Source organism: Pholis gunnellus (genome assembly GCF_910591455.1).
Source record: "Pholis gunnellus genome assembly, chromosome: 12".
In the NCBI taxonomy this organism is placed as follows: Eukaryota; Metazoa; Chordata; class Actinopteri; order Perciformes; family Pholidae; genus Pholis; species Pholis gunnellus.
This window is the reverse complement of record NC_136539.1, coordinates 18,303,649-18,323,067: the sequence shown is the minus strand read 5'-3', so window position 1 is coordinate 18,323,067 and position 19,419 is coordinate 18,303,649. Positions and strand designations below refer to the sequence as shown.

The following is a 19,419-nucleotide window of genomic DNA, read 5'->3' as shown; positions in this document are numbered from 1 at the left end:
ACTGTTAATGAGATATGACATCCTTTTTTATAATCTAGGCACGAGATGATTGGCTTTACCCACTGTTAGGTGTAGATATTAATATTACGTTTGTAATGTTAAGTTTAGTGTTTAATAACGCATGAAACTAATTATATCTTCTTTTTCAACCTTTACCAGATTATACGTCAGCAATGATAGAGCGATTTTCTTAAAGTATATGGCAGAGATACCTCATTCATTGTTAAAACAACACAGCTCAATATGTGTTGATATGCATTTCAAATCAAAGCTACGACTTTAATGTTGACTGTAAATACTGCTGCTGAGCAAAGAGCACATTTAAAAGTGCTCTTAGCCTGTGATTAGTATTTTGCATCTGGTGTAATGTTCACTCACTGTGTGTTGTCAGTGAGACAAACAGTTTCTCATACTGAACCAAGATGCTTTCCTCCTTTTCTGTAGACCATTGAGCTGCTTGTAAAATGCGTAGGGTCAGCTGAAAATGAGGCTCGGGGATGACAGCAGGGCAGCAGCCTGACATGTCATTTTCCAGTCCTAAGCCTCTTTTGTTGACAAGGGAATAGTGTGTTGGCGATACCCATTACAGAGAAATGTCCCTTCTGCAGATGTTGTTGTTTTGTCTCCATGGTGAAAGATGCAATTATTGAATTTGCTGACCATTCACTCGGTTTACCCCAATGTTTTCTTTATCTCCTCTTTCTTTCTTCTTTGTATTACCAGCCCACTGATTAGATTCCTAATGGAATAGAACAAAGTATTAGAATTACAATATTGATATACAGATAACTACATGTGCAGCCATTGCTAGGGGAATAACATGTTAGGTATTGACACGTAATTATGGGTAATTAAAGTCTCTTGTGCTCAGCGAACATTAATTAACACCAATCTAGCAATCGTTTCGACTCTCTCTTCTGGTCTGTGATAGCTTGATCGATCAGTTGGTTGTGTTTAAAGTGGTTAAGGATACTCAACAACGTCATGTCTGAATGAGGAAAGCTTGAGTTCTATCAGGATCTGTATCTCCCTGATACATCCATAAGTGACCGGCTAAATTAAACCCCACCTGTCAGATTCAGAGAGCAAAATAACTATAATTAATCAAACTGACAATCCATTCAGCAGTGTGTTGAAACAAACACGCTGTGGTGCTCATGTTTCCTTTTGACTTGTACATTGTGCACGCATGTCTTAGTGCTTGTTCAGGCTGGTTGTGAAAAGATGTAATGAAGGCACTGTTAGTGACACAGGGTCGATCCACTCAGATCTCAGGGCTCTGTAGTAATTGGATTGGCTTGAGAAAAAGGTGAGGGCTTCTATTTAGAAGATGTAGGTGATCCATCAGCCTTGACTTGCCTGGAATCAAACTAGCGGTTGAGGTGGAAATTGAATATGATGTGCCACAAGCGAGCAATCACAGCTAGCCAGCGGTCCCCACGGCATCAAATTAACACAGAGTGCAAAGCTAATCTGGGCTAGCATGCCCTCCAGGGTCAAATGTTTTGTAAACTGCATGTAGACTGTCATTCTCACTCATGGGAATTTGTGTGATTTGTGAAAATGAGTTTTGCGTTCCCTTCAGGGATGGCATTGAGCCCAAAGCTATTAGTGCAAGTGGGAATTGTTTCTGTGTGTTTCTGTGTGTTTGTGTTTTTATTCTAAATAAATCAAAAAGGGTGAGATAACAAAACAGTATCTTAGCTTCATGTGATTTGTAGATTGAAACCCAAAGAGCTTTTTTGGTTGTTTTTTGTAAATAGAAATATGTCACTAAATCGTCTGATATCGTGTATTGACTGCAAGATAGTGCTTTTCTCATCTACATACATTTTCTATATAGTGTAGTTTTACAGTAATATAGCCGAAGAGAGTAATAAACTGCAGCACTTTGTTTGCACCAGCAATGTAGCTCAGAACGGTTTATTTACCTATAAGTCATTTCATTTGTAGTTGCTGCTGCCGCTTAGCAGAGGAATTGCTTGCTGGAGTGTTGCGATACTTCTAAAACATTTTTTTAATGTTTTAATCTTTGAGAAAGATGATCCTTTATGTTGCTTTATAAATAGGAATTTTCCCTTCCAGAATGCTGCCTATTTTAAAGCACGCCTCCTCCGTGTAATGGTTCATTTTTGCAATTGTGGCCCTTTCAAAGTCCATCTCCATCCCATATACAGTGTCTATTTTGAAGCGAGAGGAGCCACCTGACTCTTCTCCACTTTGCACTTCAGTGGGATTTTAAAAATTGAGAGTTCTTGTCACGTCTGTGGAGTCTGTGGCAAAGTGCCTGGACTGTGCATCACTGATTTCTGCTGAGGACAGAAACGGGTGTTGGAGGATAGTGTGTTGGTGGCTGGGTGTGCCAGGAGCCTATTGTGCATGTGCCTCTTTACAAAGACACACTCATCACTTATGGCGGCAGCATTACTGATGCTTGGAGGTTCACTGTCACACAGAACCAGACAGACCAGCCAGTCCGTCAGGGAGTAGACAGTGAAATGTAATGACACATAACAACTACAGTACATGTTGTCATTTCTCTTGGTCCCAGACCCAGCACTTTGCTTTTTAACTCAAAGATTGGCACATGAGAGAGAATTTTCTCTGATGAAATATGATCTTATGATACAAGAAAGATGAGGTCATGCTGTCTCAGAATCGCCGAATCTTTTCTTCATGTTCTGTGACCAAAATTACCGAATTAAATTGATAAGTATCACTGCGGTTCATGCATGAGGAGTGGGAATCTGCTGAATAGCAATGGTTGAGAAATTTGATGTGCATCTAATGGTCATAAAAATATAAAGTATGTCTAAATCTTCCCCAATTAAAAATTACAATTGTGCCATATTGGTCAGGCAGCCAAATTGATGAAGTGCATGGATGTGTCTTCGTTGGTCTGAAACCTTTCCCAAAGGGTTACATGGATCATCATCAGCAAGTGGGCAGAGCGGGGAACAGGGTATTCCAGTCTTTAATCTCAACTCAGATCAGAGAACGCCTCAATAATAGATAGGCTTTCTGGCATAAGAGCAACTTGGAATTGGTATTTGTTTGTGCTGTGGTGTTTTTGAACGTTTGTTTGAATTGAACACAATGTACATACAGTAAAGACAACATACAGTAATGCCGACATACAGTAATGCCGAGGTACTACCTGAAGCAAAATGTAAAATTTGCCCTTGCATTGCAGTCTGTGGCCATATATATATATTTTTTCAATATCCATATCTGCAAATGACATTGATTGTTTCAGGCGGGAAGCTCTGGTGGGCAGATGAGGAATCGGCTCAGCTGGGAACGGTTACCAAGAGAGACGGACGGAACCCTGTGATCCTGAGAAACAAGACGAGTGGGGTGGTTCATATCAAAGTGTACGACAGGGAGGGTCAGAAAGGTAAGCATGCTCACGTTACCAACACACTGATAAAGACACAGAAACACACACACACTACCCTTAAGCACCTATTCATGGTGCCTTATATCTTGCCTTTCGCTGGTTGTGCTTAACATTCAGGAAGAAACCAGTGCCAGATAAACAACGGAGGATGCTCACAGCTCTGCTTCCCCACTTCCGAGAACACCCGTAGCTGTTCCTGCACTGTTGGCTACAACTTGCGTAGCGACCGCATGTCTTGCGAGGGTACGTTCCCCAAATGATGTGCTGAAGAGTTGCCTATACGCTCGTATCAGCATTTTTTCTACATACATCTTTGAAATCTTTCTGCATTCATTACTCTAAAGGATAATGATGAGTGCATGTGATTGATCTATGCATAAAATCATAGTGCGTTCGTTGTTCACAATGCTTTAATACCATTGTTTCGGGTATAATAGGTCAATTGTCATTCTTTAGGTGTTGACTCATTTCTGATGTATTCCATCCATGAGGGAATCCGGGGAATCGCTCTTGACCCAAATGACAACAGTGAAGCTCTCATGCCCATTACAGGAACACTGTTTGCTGTGGGAGTTGACTTTCACGCAGGTATGGTATCATGCAACACACAAGGGGATTTTTGATATTGAGTATAAGACAGCAGATATATCAGAGATATATTTTCCCAACTGACTGACTGTGTCAGAGTATATACGTACGTAGCAATACTTAAGTAACTAGTTAAATGTAACTGAAGTTACTAAATTACATTATATTACACAACATGCCGCTCTTTCCCTGCTTTTTATCCTACAGTACAAATCTTTACTGCTCAATCTTAAAACAAGGCGAGGGAAAGGATTTTGTTAGAATAGGCTCAAACCTTATGAATAATGGTCTCGTGAAAGTGCAGCGTAGAAGAAAGAGTAAAAAATTCACATTACATAGAAACAGTATGAATTACTATTTACTCACAATCCTAATACAAAGCAATTCCCAAGATATTGTATCAAATTAAGGTTCTGTAACGTGCATTGCAAAACATGAACACAGTAGCTCGGGATGTCATTTGTTACATCCCTGCTTCCTTTCACATTATATATTTGATAGAAATGATAGATTTATTACACCAGCAAATGCTATGAATATACTATAGGCCGGTAGCGTTCCATGTATATAATTGGTTGCCACTGAAGCATGATAACAAAAGCTATGTAGGAAATTGCATACAACTGGAAACAAACAAACTGCACACACACAGGGTTTCATATACCAAGGATTTGTAACAGTGCTCTTTAGAAAATAGGCACCAGATACAAAAATGCACGCTTGGGTGATTCCACATGTTTGTTTGCAAAAAATAAGAGAAGAAAATGTAAATGTAGCAATAGGTCGCGAAAACGAATATAATATGTTCGCAACTGACTGACTGTGGCAGAGTCAGAGACCAACTGACCTACGCTGTCACTGCTCTACAAGGAATGATTTACTACAGACTACTATCTAATAAAGGGACAGTACCAGAACACTACCATTGCACTGGCATTACATTGAGTTACTGGGACATTTTTTTTTTTTTTCAATTTCAATGCAATCCACACAAATTAAATTCCATTAACAGAAGTTTATTCAGTGGTAGGTATTCAAATGATCTCAACCGCAAGGAATATAAATAATTAACGATAGTTCATGACAGAAATGTATGGTAGTCTCTATAAAAACAACTCCAAGGTGTGTACACGCCCACTGTAATTATATACATATATAAACACATATAAGTACTGCACTTTACTCGACTGAGTCTTTCTATATAGACCTTTTTCTCTGTCATGGATTACTAAGCCCATCCAAGAGCAGTAGCTGATAGCTCACGTACATCATTGACTTGTCATTACAGAAGCCAGGCTGCCAGAGCAGAACAGATGAAAGCCCGGCAGCTGTATTCTGTCGTATCTGTGCTATGTGTTAACAGCGTGTGAAGGCAGCAGGAACAAGAAAGTGTAAATAAACATGTTAAACCACCTAACCTTCTAACAACCTGTACAAAGCCAAACTGACAGGCGTGCATGGAGATGCACTCGAAGACTGCATCATAAATACATGACATGCTATGTTATATGCCTTTGCAATGAGGCTGTAAAATCAGAAAGGGTCGATAACAGTTTTACCAACACCATGTTTTGCATGAAGCTATAATCTGCCCTGTAAAAATGTTGCCGACAATTGCCTTTGCTGTTCAGCCACTGTATGTCAACAAAGAGATGTGGATGAACTGTGTGGGCATTTTTGCCATCATACTTTACATTCCCACACAACATTTGGTGAAATGGGCCGTGCTGAAATAAAATACAGTTTCATGAGCGGCTTTGTTTGAGGGCATAAATACGTTTTGTGGGCAACCGCATTCATCATCCCATTTTCTCTTGTAATTAACTCTCTTGTATGTTTTACAGGAAATGACACGGTGTACTGGACTGACATGGGTCTGAACAGAATATCCCGGGCCAAACGTGATCAGACCTGGAGGGAAGACATCATTACTACCGGCATCAGCCGGGTGGAAGGCATCGCTGTTGACTGGATTGCTGGTTAGTTTCGCCACTCCCCGGGCACCGGGAGTTTATTACCGTAGGCTGTCAAGTTGGTATCGATTGGTGAAGATTCTCACTTTATGTATAGTGCTTCTCGTTATGGCTTTAAGTACATTTGATTTGAAATGCTAAAACACACCAAGCAAGGATTAGTTATTAATAGTTTATGTGTAAGTTCATGAGGGGACCTTCTCATGTACCACTGCATTTACACCAAGGCTATTGGTTTTTTTTCTACACAGGAAACCTGTATTGGACGGACCATGGTTTCAATCTAATAGAAATCTCTCGTCTCAATGGTGCATTCCGCTCAGTGGTCATATCTGAAGGACTTGATCAACCGAGGGCCATCGCTGTACATCCACAGAAGGGGTAGGCCATGTCTTTGTGTTTTCATGTCTGTGTTTTACCTATTTGAGTGCATTATTTGCTGTGATCAGTAAGACCCAGACACTGGTTATTGATATCATGAAGCTCTTTGATGGCAAATGTAGAAGGACAATTGATGTGACAGTAGAACTTCCTGTCTCTTGATTAAAGTCCAACCGATATATTGGCAGACCAACACTGTTTACCAACCACTTATATTGGTTTCAGTGTGTTGGCAGTCATGCAAATAGAGAGGCTCTATTGGGTTGTATCTTTAAAGCATGTTGGCCCTTATCTTTCTTACGTTTGAAAAGTATGGTGGTATTTGTGTTTATATTAATTATTTTCATATTTACAGTTACTCTTATCATAAACAGTTTTTACAGCTAATGTCATCTGCAATGGAAAGGTGTATTGTTAAATTTTTAATAATCTACCTCATTAGAAATGTTTGTCACACCGTTGAGCAAATCAATTTAAAGGAACATTGATACTATACTCTGCTCGCCAGGTATCTCTTCTGGACCGAATGGGGCCAGAACCCCTGCATCGGCCGCTCCCGTCTGGACGGTTCAGACCAGGTTACCTTGGTCAACTCAGGCATCATGTGGCCTAATGGAATTTCCATAGACTACGAGGTACAGTTGCACACAGATGCAAAAAAAAACACCATCACCAAGCTTCTCCCCCTCCATTGTGCTGCTACTGAATACTGTACTTCCTACCTCATCTCTTTTGTGGCTGAAATAGGACTTTGACTAAGAGGTTCAGTTTGTGATATGCAATTTAAAATTACCTTCCAGGAAAATACATTATACTGGTGCGACGCTCGCACGGATAAGATCGAGAGGATCAACCTTGAGACAGGGGAGAGCCGGGAGATTGTACTGTCAGTGGCCAACGTAGACCTGTTCTCAGTGGCTGTGTTTGGTTCTTACATCTACTGGTCTGACAGGTAATTTATTATTTTCATAAATGCACACACCCTGCAAAACCCACAATACTAACCTGACAAAAACCCTTCCTTTCAAAGGTATTAAGATCAGCAGTTCCTCATAGTGACGGTCACAGCCTATTTTCATAAATACTGTAGGTAGAATTCCCGGTCATCATCGAGGGAGAATCTTTCCTCGCCCTTTGTAAATTCAAACGCAAAGTTACATTTGATGAAGCCGCATTTCTTTTTATGAAATTGGTCGCTTTATACATTTTCATACACCTGCAGTTCTTTGGAGAACAGACTGAGACAGGTTTCAAACTATTGGTTAACAAATGGTTTTTAAATAATGAATTGCATGTCTCTTTTGTTTGTTTGTCTGCTTTTTAACCTCTCTTGCATGACTTGAAGATCAATTATGTCTTTCTCTCCCCATCCCCCTATCACAAGGCCCACAACGGAAAGAAGCTGTTAGCTTTATTGTGTTTTGATCATCAACAACTTGAATTGTATGTCAGGACTGGGGGACAGTAGTCTTTGATTTTGCTTCAATATTTTCAAATGAATGATCAGTCTTTATATGTATCTGACTTCGTAATAACTCAGTACCTAGTGAAAAGTCAGAATACAGTATGCGTGATTCTCTGCAGCCACTCATTTGTTGGTGTACTTCAGGGCTCACTCCAACGGTTCAATCCGACGCGGCTTCAAGACTGACACCAGTGAGGCCGTGACCGTGAGGAGTGGTCTGGGAGTCAATTTGAAGGATGTGACAGTCTTCAATAGAGGCAGAGAAAAAGGTAAAGGTTTAAAAAGTCTTGATTCACACAATGTCGCTTACTATTGCAGTCTTTCACTAGACTTAGTGTTTTAGGACTTTTACAAAATCCCCCCTTGCAAAACATGTGCGGCTGCTACACTGCTGCAATGATTCTCATATGTGATGTAAAGTCACGGACAGTTTAAAGATGGCTTGCAAGGGGCCAGATACTGAAACAAATCAATAACTGAGCAATTGTTTGTGTTTTGAAGGCACAAACCCATGTGCCAGGAGTAACGGAGGCTGCCAGCAGCTGTGCTTCCACCTGGGTAGCGGTCGCCGGACTTGCTCCTGCGCCCATGGTCGCTTGGCAGAGGACGGCTTTGCCTGTGAGCGCTATGAAGGTTATCTGCTCTTCTCTGAGAGGACCATACTGAAAAGCATCCACCTTTCTGATGAGAATGACCTCAACTCACCTGTCCAGCCTTTTGAAAATCCTGCTTTTTTCAAGAATGTCATAGCCCTGGCTTTTGACTACAGTCAGAAGACAGCTCGCACCAACCGCATCTTTTTCAGCGACGTTCATTTCGGAAACATCCAGATGATTAACGATGATTGGACAGGGAGATCTATTATTGCAGAAAGTAAGTATTCTCCAATCCCAAAGTGTTTTTACATTTACAACATCCCCGCCACTGATAATAACTTCTTATTAGCGGAGTCTTAATAAGTATATTACCAATTTCAATCAATATCTTGACATACCCACTTCTCTGCTGCTCCTTTTGTGCCCCCATCACACCTCTGAAAAGACCATTTAATACTATATCAGTGGGGTATAATACCTATGTTCCAAAGGTTTCTGCGATGGAACCAATCCTTCTCTATTCCTTCACTAAATCCCTGTCTTGATAAGCTTGACTGGAGTCAGATGAACAGCAAAACCCTCTGTTATGCTCGGCTAGCATCCTCTGCCATTCTGTGAAGTTTCCACTTGGAGCAGAGCTCAGCGCCGTCCCACCCACCCCTCACACTGGGAAACTGGCAGTTATCCCACTCAGTTTTCTGAGTGTTCCCACTCCCGCACCCTGCCGAGAGAGCTTTCTGCTTATTTATTTATCTTCCAGAAATGAACGAGCGTTAATAAGAACCCTCGGCGGGATCTGTGAGTGTCCTTCACACTTCCGCATTTGCGAAACGTGAAATCAAAGTGGTGCAAAGAATTAATTTCAGTACGCTGCACAATTTAAAGGCTTGAATACATGTAAAAACAAACCCATGTAGTTTATATAAGGGAAGGGCAACATTGTTTTTTTTTGCATGCAGTTAAATTGCATAAAACTGGTTTAGGATACCACGAGCTTCCTTGTTGTCAAATTAGCTTATTTGATGTTATGCAGCTTCTCCTGCACTGTATGTAAAAGCAAGATCTCTTCTATTTTCAAAAAGGTTCTGCCTGCATCACGTCTTTGAGGGAAGGTGAAGATGTTAATCATCCATATTTCCCTAATTAAACTCCATGTGCCCCATTAATTACTCCCTCGGCCGGCCAACAATTTGTGAGAAACTCCAAACTGCCAGACGCCTTTTATTGCGAACTATTAATTAGTGGTCGGCTGACTCAGGTTGTGTCTTAAGTATTCTAGAGTACAGTTTATGGGTTTTAGATAAGGGGACACATACAAAACCTCTAGAATTGGCCAAATGTTCACCATTAAGGCTAATTAGGGGCTGCATTCACAGATGACATGTCACACACAAACAGAACCCGATTCATGCAAGTGAGGTTACAAAGCCCTTAGAAACCACTTGGTTATATCTGATCTTAGGGGCCAGTGGCTTTGCATGTCTTTATTGCATTTTAATAAATAGGCTCTATCAGGGTAAGTAAGGTAATTAAGAATTACGTTTCCTCTTTCCAGGGAAATGTAATGCTTTGTTCAGCTGATTTTATATGATTCTTTCAACATTCTACTGTACTCAGCAGGGCATTTGTGTTCTTGTACTGGTTAGACATTTTTCTTTTGCTTTTTGCATGGAGCCAACATTTTCTTTTGCTGCTTACAGTTTTTTCCCCAAAAAACATTTTCATAATTGTAGTCTCCCAGAGCATAATGGAAACAATTCATTAACCAGAGTCTTCCACAAATACCATAAATTGGTCCATGGGAAGCAGTAGTCTTATTCATGTGCATCATGAGTACATGAAAACTCAGTGACACAGTATTACTGCAGTTATTAATTGACGCTTGTGCAATATTGTTTTAATATTGTGCAATATTAATTGCACAAGCGGTCCCATTCAATAGGTCATTTATGAAACCATAGCCACAAAATACAAGATCTAGTGTACATGATCACACGATAGGGCCAAGTTTTCTGTCTGTGATCACTTTCTCTCTCTGAGGGTCTGTCAGTCACATTATTGCACCCGACCTGGGAGGCTGCGAGGAACTTATCATATTCTCTGTTTAGGAAATTGGTTCGCAGTGAAAACATATTCAGTTGCTGAGTGACTGTTGCATCAACAAATAGCTGTCTGTAGTGAGACATGAAGTCATTTCCCTGTCAATCACCAAGGACACATAATACTTCTAACACAATCCGAACCTGCCATCTGTTACAAGCAAAGTCAATATTTTACCTAAATCTGCAATGGGGAACTTTGCAGTTTAATGGCCCCAGATGGCAGTGGCAGATAACTTAAATGTTTTAATTTGGTTTTATTTTATTACCCTAAGGCCCCACAACATGATCAATATGTGCTCCTCAGGAACACACATTCATAAAACAAAAATAATCGTCTGTGTTTTGCTAACAACTTCCATTTATTACTTACAAAGGATGTAGTACACTTTGTTACAGCCGTTACTTCTTATCTAGACTAATAAGACAGATGTCTATTCAACATTTATGCCTTTCCAAATTCTTTCCAGGCCTGTGTTTTCATTAAACCATTACAAGATGTGGTGTCTGAATTAATTGACTTTGTGTGGAACCTGAGCAGAGGTCTTATGTGTCTGTTATTTTAGATGTGGGTTCAGTGGAGGGCCTGGCCTACCACCGAGCCTGGGACACGTTGTACTGGACCAGCTCCACTACTTCAACCATCACCAGACAAACGGTGGACCAGAAACGAGTCGATGCCTTCAGTCGACAGGCCGTGGTCACTCTCTCGGAGGAAGACCATCCGCATGTCCTGGCCCTGGATGAGTGTCAAAAGTCAGTAGCTCTTCTAAGTAACAAAAGCAAACAAAAACAAATATCACTAACGTCCACATGCACTCAAGGTTGATCTTTGACCACATTTAAGATCACAGATCACTGTTACCTCAACATTTGTTGGTAATAACTTAGGAATTGATATGCTAATTATGACAATTTCTCACAAATGTCTAATAGAATACAATTATAAAATTTTTTGACAGACATGGATGTAAATTACATCATGACAAACAGATTCCCTGTCCCCTCTTTTCAAATAACGTCTTGGTCAGTGGCCCAGCTTCAAACTATAAGGCTCAAGGTACCCCTTTATAGCGTTAGTTTTGGACGTGGGAGTGTCAGTTTCCACTCACTACATGCATAGTGTCTTTTCAAAATAAATGTACGTATTCACAGGAAGTTAGGTTGAGGAATCAAAACCACAGTACTGTTTGTTTGACCCAACACCTCTTCGGCCCATCCTGTGTGGACTATCTCGCTCTTTATACTATGTCGGTTCTGCATCGGTATCACACCTAGTGGCACGTAATTCTACATATTTTGTGTCCAGCTACTCTCTATTATTTACCACTTTAAGTACAAATTAGCTTTTCCTATACTGATGATATAGCTTTTGATCTTCATTATCTTTATGGTCTAGAAGACACATAACAGGATTATGTCATTCAATGAGTCAGGTCTTTGTTTCTCCCAAAGATACAGTAACGTTTGGGGATACACATTGCTCTCAGAACTTTCTAGAAAGCCTATTGATAATTTACACTTAATACAGAAGGTTGATGCCAGGGTTTAAACTAGAATAAATCCTATTTATGTGCATGCTTGTGTGTAACAAGACAGCCCCATATGTACAGTATTTGCTGTCAATGTGATTATATTTGCTTTTTAACAATCATTTTGCCAACCTTATAGCCTAGATTTATTCAGAGCCAAACTTCGTAGCAATAGGTCTGAGATATAGAATGTGTTTTTGTTTGCATGTTCACACTTCAGGTGTAAGTGTTTTTATCTGCTCTGAGCTGTACTCATAGCGTTTTGAATACCTGATTTAACAGGTTTAACGCTTTAGTGTGCCAGTAAAAAAAAAAGAAAATCTCTCAGAAAAGGTGATGTCTGTTGTTCAAAAAATAACACCTCAGTCTTCCTGTCACATCCTATTCTCATGTCACACTTTGCATTTTTCATGAATATAAAAATGTTTCTGCGAGCAGTCTGAAAAGAGTGAGTGGTATATTGCTCCTTCTGTTGTACTTTATTACTAAATTAATTTCTTGACCTCAGACTATATCCTTGGTTGACAATTTGGCACTATGTCCACCCCACCCCAGAAGCACTGGCTGATAATTAGAATTCAAACTCAAGTGATTAATTAGCAGTCCCTGATTGTGACTTCTGACCAGAACCCTTATTATCACACTAGAGAGGACTTCCATGACTTCATTATAGTATGAAGTGAGAACCCAGGAGCTGAAAAGTTTTTTTTATACAATTTGAAACATATCTACCTCTTTTTTTTCATGGTTTATCTGCATCTCTGTGGATTTAAAACCATTCATCTTGCAAACCCATATAAACTAAGATATCAATCTTTCATTTATTTACTCCGTAGCTATCATCTGTGTTTTTCATATTCTTAGAAGTCCTCACAAAAAGGAATATGAATAAATGACCTCTATCTCACAATGTGTGATGCTAATCCATTTTATCAAATAGAAACTGAGCTCCACTTTATCGGTGATGAGCTCCTTCAGGGCAAAAAGGGGAAGCCGATGACAGGCCACGGAGGTCTTGGCAACATGTTGATAACTGACTGAAACTACTGCATAAACCCCCAGCAATTTAATTCAGGGGAGAAACATTTTCCCGTCCATTAGGGTTTGTTATGCCAGCATGGCAGAGCATTTCCTGGTATAGCAGCTCTTTAAAAAAGCCATCAATCCTGCTCCCTGCTTTAATTATAGACTGTACATACTTTGTGGTTCTTGCTCAGGTGGTGTGAATTCATAGAAGTACCAAGGTGAAGTAGTGCATCTTTTGGAGAGGGTGACATCTACATATTCAGATGAAGCCACTTGCTATTGCTTGAATTGTAAATGAAAAGACTGCTCACTAGTAATTACATGTTTGGTTGTCCTCTCACATGTTAGCCTGATGTTTTGGACCAACTGGAATGAACAGAGACCCAGCATCATGAGATCCACCTTAGCAGGCAACAACATGAGGGTTATCATTGGTTCTGATATCCTGACGCCCAATGGACTGACTATTGACCACAACGCAGAGAAGCTCTACTTTTCAGATGGAAGCCTTGGCAAAATTGAGAGATGTGACTACGATGGTTCCAGCAGATATGTGAGTATGAAAATAAGGTAAAGGTTATTAATTGTGGTTGCTTAATTTCAAGCAATGGATTTGTTTATCTCTGTCATTATCAGGGTCTTATTTAAAGGTCCTTTGTAACCCCATTGAAGTTTCCATGAATCAAAGTTTTTTTTATTTGTTTGGCATTTTTGCCTTTGATCTGACAGTTTGGATAATGTGGATAAAAAGAGGAGTAAGGGGTCCCAAGGCTGGAATTGAACCTGGGACATCATGGTAATGTTGTATGTGCTCTAACAACGCAGCTACGAAAGCGTTCCATCAAAGAATGTTTTTATGAAGTTGACCCAGTGAGTGATAGTTAGATTATATTTTCCACAAAACTCTCAGTGATAGAGATGTTTCATTAGACAACATAAGAGATGAAAGATTGATCTGTCTTTTTCTCCTGAAATGAAACTTTTTTCTTCCATTTAATCTCCCATTCCTATTGAGCTCCTGAAACATGATCCTCTATACAGAAGATAGGATCAGAAATACCTCTTGATGTTCCGTCTGATATTTCAGCTCTGAGGGGACAGATGGTTTCCTTATTCACAGAAGCCATTCCCTGCTAAAGTAAAGAAGCTCAGGGAGGGGAGTATTGATTTTGTCCATGAAACGTTGCACGTATAAAATCACAGCCGGATGACAAAAATATTATAAATAAGACTTATTAAAGATTACAGTACAAAATTGACTTTTTTGCGATGGATTTCAGTTTTAGCTTGACATGACCTCAACAGCTCAGCACCTTGGCCCATCTCAATTAGTTACCCATATGCTGGCTGAGCCGGGTCACACGGCTCAGCAAGTCCTCACCTTTGGGTCCCCACCTGCCCTTGCTGCAGTGCAGTCCTGCTAATGAAGGCTTTGCAGTGAGACCGCTCTGGGTGCAAATTCACCATTCCAATTAAAATGTGTAAATTAAACAGAAGTAGCTGATTGTCAACTTCAGCACTTATCCTTACTGCGATTATGAACAACCCATCCAATATGTACAAGAACTTACTGTGGAGATGGAAGCTTAAGGCTCCTGGTCACTCCAGTGGGGTTTTCGATTTTGCAAAATCGCCAATGGCTGCAGAATTTCATTTTGGAATAAAAAAAAAAATGGGTTAGGCCCCAGATTAGATACAATAAAACCCATTATAGAACACCAAATACGTATTGAGTCATATGAACGAAGACTTGGATAGTGGTGGAGTGCCCTTCAAAGCCCAGTTACCCCTCTTCTCTGCAGCAGTGCCATTACATGCTGTCAGGTTGGCGGCAGAAAAGAACAAGAGCTGTGGCAGGGCTCACTCCCCCATGCCATTTTGAGAGTAGACAACCCATGTTGTTAATGAATGCAGTGCTTCACAAAGGGCAGAAGAATGCATTGTAGGGGAAGATATCAGCATGTTTAGTGGGGAAAAGATGGTCTTTTTTTTACCATGAATAGATTGAATATAAATTGAGAGCTGTCTGGGAATGATTAGTGTCAATGTCAGCATTGAGTTCAATGTCAGCATTGTGCTCTCTGGGCATTTTAATGTTTCCATGTAAAACAGAGGCTCATTGAGGTCATCAGTTTGGAGTTTGCTGGCGATTGCAATTGAACTACCTTATTTCAACATTGCTGGAGAGTGAAAGATGAGAACGTATAAAATATGTTCACATTTATCCAAAACACAGCTTCAGCGCAAAAGTAATATGTAGCTGGCTGTAAACTTAATGTTTCCCAAATCTAATTTTCCCATCAATATGTTCCATCCAATCCCATCTGCCGATTTCTCTCTCTGCCTCTTTTTCTGTCTCTCACTTGCCTAATGGCCAATCGTTGCTTCCACACGCTGGGCTCCTTTAATCAACACCTGTCCTATTAATCCCAGTATGGCACAGGGCTAATGTGACGGTGCTTACAAGCCTGTCCCACTAATGTCTGAGACTACAGAGCCGCTGGTGGCCCTTATCCACCCCCCCCCCACACACACAATCTCCCACAAACCTGGAGAGTCCCACCAGGAGGCATCTGATGGATTTCTGCCTCCCTGCCAATGACACTGTCATTTACTCCCCCAACATCTGGGTTAAGCAGTCATGTGGGCAGCGGGGGTGATGTGTTGATTAATGAGTCAAAACATTATCTTCCGCATTTATTTCTAGAGTTGCACTCAAAATTCTGCCAATGCTTTTTTTCCAGCCATATCTAAGGTGCAAATATTGACTGTTTAAAAACGTATGCTCTTGTTATTGCTGTATTATCTACTCTGGCATATAGAACCATTCACATGTACTGTAAATGTGCTAGTACCCGAGTGGCATTTGACAGCACGGGCCTTAAATCTGAAAAGCATGATGGAAAGCAGTTCTGACATGAGTCCTTTGCTCTACAATGTTTAGGTCATAGTGAAATCAGGACCTGGGAACTTCTACGGGCTTGCCATCTATGCAGATTTCCTCTACTGGTCAGACTGGGCCCGCAGGTCTGTGCTGCGATCAAACAAGTACACGGGTGGTGACACCAAGGTGCTTCGAGCAGACATACCTCATCAACCAATGGGAATTATAGCTGTGGCCAGGGACACTAACAACTGTGAGTATTTGAACACACAGAGATGTCCGTTGGATGCAGTGTTGTGTCTGCAAATGTTTGTGTATTATGTGTGGAGGTGCCTGGGCAATAATGTGTGCTTATTGGCAGAGGTTTACTGTAAGCACGTGCATATTCATTAAGTTAATCTGTGCCACTAATACAGTTTGAATGCACTTGTGTTTTAATTTGGTTTTTGAGGCATGCATACAGTTTTCTTCCCCACTGACTTGACTTTTTTTCATTGGAAGTAATAAAGCCAGATCGATTCTGGTTATTTGAATCCAACCTCAATATGAACGTGTTTCAAAGGGTAATTTAAATGTTTTAATTCCCCACTTAACTTAACTGTTATCTTTTACTTCATCAACCTGCACATCGCTGGTGGCCTCAGTCCAGGGACTATAGATGGAAATTATCTTTTAGCTTAACGAGTGCAATTTACAGCGCAGTGTTCCTGTCAAATAGACAATACACTCTGAATTCAAATAAAGAAATCTGAGAACCACATTTTAGCTGATACTTGTCTTTTGACAAGCATAGCCTAAAAATAACTTTTTTAGTTTTTTTGGAAACTTTGTGACATACATTGGGGCAGGATATTTATATGACCTTGTTAAAGATGAGTAAAAGTACATTCTTGGTAATATTGGCGGATAATATTTGACAACTGGTATGTCATAAAAGTTTTATTAATTAAAAGCAAATATTTAAAAAAATGCTTCTCATTGTGATGTTAAAAACAGTGGGAATGACAAATGAACATAGGCTTATTTAGAATGGCTAGAAACTTAAGTTTCAGAGGCAATTAATAAAAAAAGTAGCCTACGTTGTAAAGGGAGTCTCTAAAGTGTCGTAAAAAGTTTTATTTCCAAGTAGGACAAAGGAGAGTGGGCTTAAGCGTGTCCCACTGGTTGGACTCAGATGCCTAGAGCCGCGCTGTTCCTCGTTTATCTCGTCATGAGAAATAATCCTATGACCTGCATGGGCGCAGCTGCAATACAGCATAATGTGCCGTGACCAACAATGGTTGATCTGATAATCAGTTTCTACTTTTTTCTGTTTCTACATTGTTAACCTCTTGCATTGTCCTTGTCATGAATATCCTGAATATAAATAGTCATGCAAATGGTTTACTTGAGTTGCAGAGCAGAGGAATAGTTTCTTTCCTCATGAATAAAATACTCATGGCTGGAGGGCAGGTAATAACAGAGGGTCTCCAACGTACACACATGTCTGTGATCACTTGCTCTTGATTCTATGTCTCGTGTTGCTAAGCTTCTTTGCTACGTTTATTTCTCAGGACTAGACAAGCATTGGATTTTTCTTTTATGTCTGCAGTTTGGTCATGCGATTTAAAGCAATACATGATTCCCACAGCGCTACACGAAGCATTTTCACATAGCGCCGCAGGCAGAGAAGGACCAAAAATGGTAATACATTTGCTACCTGTCAGTAAGGATAGTGGTAGCCTTTAACAACAGAACAGCCCCTTCTATTCATATGTTGACCCCTTATGAGTCTTTAAATGAAAACATGTAATGGCAGCATTTTACACTTAAATCAGATCCATGCTTAATATAAAAAGGAAATAAATAAAAATACCTGTCTTAGAAATTTGTTATTGAATAACAATGATTCATCTGCCTATTTATGGGTTCAGTGCTGTACTTTTTTAATCCTGCTGGTATCTGTGATTACAAACAATTTCATGCCATAACACATCACACTAAGAGGTTTCCATCTCAGCTGCAATTTCATTTTATAGGAAAAAATCTATACCAGCTATCTCATACATTAACATTATTGATTAGGTTTTGTGTCAGGCCCTCAGATTAAAAAAAAAAACAAGAGCTTCTTACTTAATTTACCAACCATTTAGGAAGTACATCCGTCCTATGGTAAGTGCAGAGAATCCAAATTCTCTGATTTTTAAGATTTATCTGGAATATGACTTGTCAATAATACAGGAGACGAGGACGGTTCAGAAGATAACTCCATGAAGGCATTGAACATGTTAGACTGATGACATCTAACAGACTGTGCCCAGGGGGAGATTTTTCCTTTGACTGCATCTGACTGCTCAATCGATTCTTTTTGATTGTTATTAAAGGTGAGCTATCCCCATGCCGACACATGAACGGAGGGTGCGGTGACCTTTGTCTCCTGACACCGTACGGGAGGGTCAACTGCACTTGCCGTGGAGAACGTGTGCTGTTAGATGACAACAGATGCGTGTGTAAGTCATGACGACTTAAGATTCAAATATACCAAAAATGCTAACGCTTGGGACATTCTCAGTACCAGATATCGATTAGCACTCTTTATGGATACATTTATATGCATAGTTTAACCTGGCTTCTGTCCACACTCAGGTTAAGCTCTTGTGTGTGCTATTTACACGAACCTTTGATGTCTTTGAATTGATTTCTTTGAGCATAACACAACACAAACAGGAAAGCATGAACTGTCAAGAACAGAAAGTTTTCTCCTCCTCTTTGCCTAAGCATTACATTTGTAATGATTCTAGTAGTCTTAGTTAATACCGCTCAGGAAAATAACACGTATAATGTTATCTGCCAGCAGGTAGCGGAAAACAAACTTGAAAGTATTGGGCGTCACAGTGACCTGCTTAAAGTCAAAGGACAAAAGCATTTCTATGGTGTCTGGCGTTCTAATTTGACAGATTGCTGGTTGAATTTGAAATGCAATGTGAGGATAGAACATAAGGTGGGAGGAGCTGTTTAAATGAGGGAGGTTTGGCCAGGCTGAACATGGCAAGTGACTCAGAAGAGCTGGATGGAAGCCTGGATGTCACGGTAGAGGACGACAGGCTTATTCTTCCACACCCCAATTCCGCTCACTACTCGAGCAAGAAGTTTATTTTTTTTAGATTGTGAAGTTGCAAGATTGGTCAAAGTCTGTGAAGGTATTTATTGTTGGAATTTGAATTCATGGCTGATGTCTGAAATACCTAAAAGTACATTGTTGACATGTATTGTCAGTGTACTAGATGGAATGAAAATGTCCGATACGACTGAATATCAGAATGTGCCAGGATTTCACAGCCATATTTCCCTCAAGCTGAAGTAGCTTATCAGGGTAATGGGGTTATTTTGAATGCAGTTATGACATTTACAAATGTTGAACCGAAACTGGGTTGCTGGAGTAAACGTGGAGTTCACTACAGTAGGCAGTGAAATGTTGCCTCTGGGTTAACCTGTG

At 40.2% G+C, this 19,419-nt stretch overlaps 1 protein-coding gene across 1 annotated transcript in view; it reads left to right on the top strand.

Annotated features, from left to right (window-relative positions):
- Window positions 1-19,419, top strand: part of lrp1bb (low density lipoprotein receptor-related protein 1Bb) — a gene marked incomplete at both ends in the record, with an annotated part of 224,338 nt that overhangs the window by 152,370 nt on the left and 52,549 nt on the right. Inside the window, 13 exons of the mRNA XM_079170844.1 lie at window positions 3,257-3,397; window positions 3,518-3,643; window positions 3,857-3,988; window positions 5,833-5,967; window positions 6,213-6,342; window positions 6,851-6,977; window positions 7,143-7,294; window positions 7,952-8,076; window positions 8,309-8,680; window positions 11,069-11,258; window positions 13,409-13,613; window positions 16,005-16,197; window positions 18,308-18,433. Coding sequence (XP_079026970.1) covers window positions 3,257-3,397; window positions 3,518-3,643; window positions 3,857-3,988; window positions 5,833-5,967; window positions 6,213-6,342; window positions 6,851-6,977; window positions 7,143-7,294; window positions 7,952-8,076; window positions 8,309-8,680; window positions 11,069-11,258; window positions 13,409-13,613; window positions 16,005-16,197; window positions 18,308-18,433 — 2,154 coding nt within the window. The remainder of the gene's footprint in view (window positions 1-3,256; window positions 3,398-3,517; window positions 3,644-3,856; window positions 3,989-5,832; window positions 5,968-6,212; window positions 6,343-6,850; window positions 6,978-7,142; window positions 7,295-7,951; window positions 8,077-8,308; window positions 8,681-11,068; window positions 11,259-13,408; window positions 13,614-16,004; window positions 16,198-18,307; window positions 18,434-19,419) is intronic.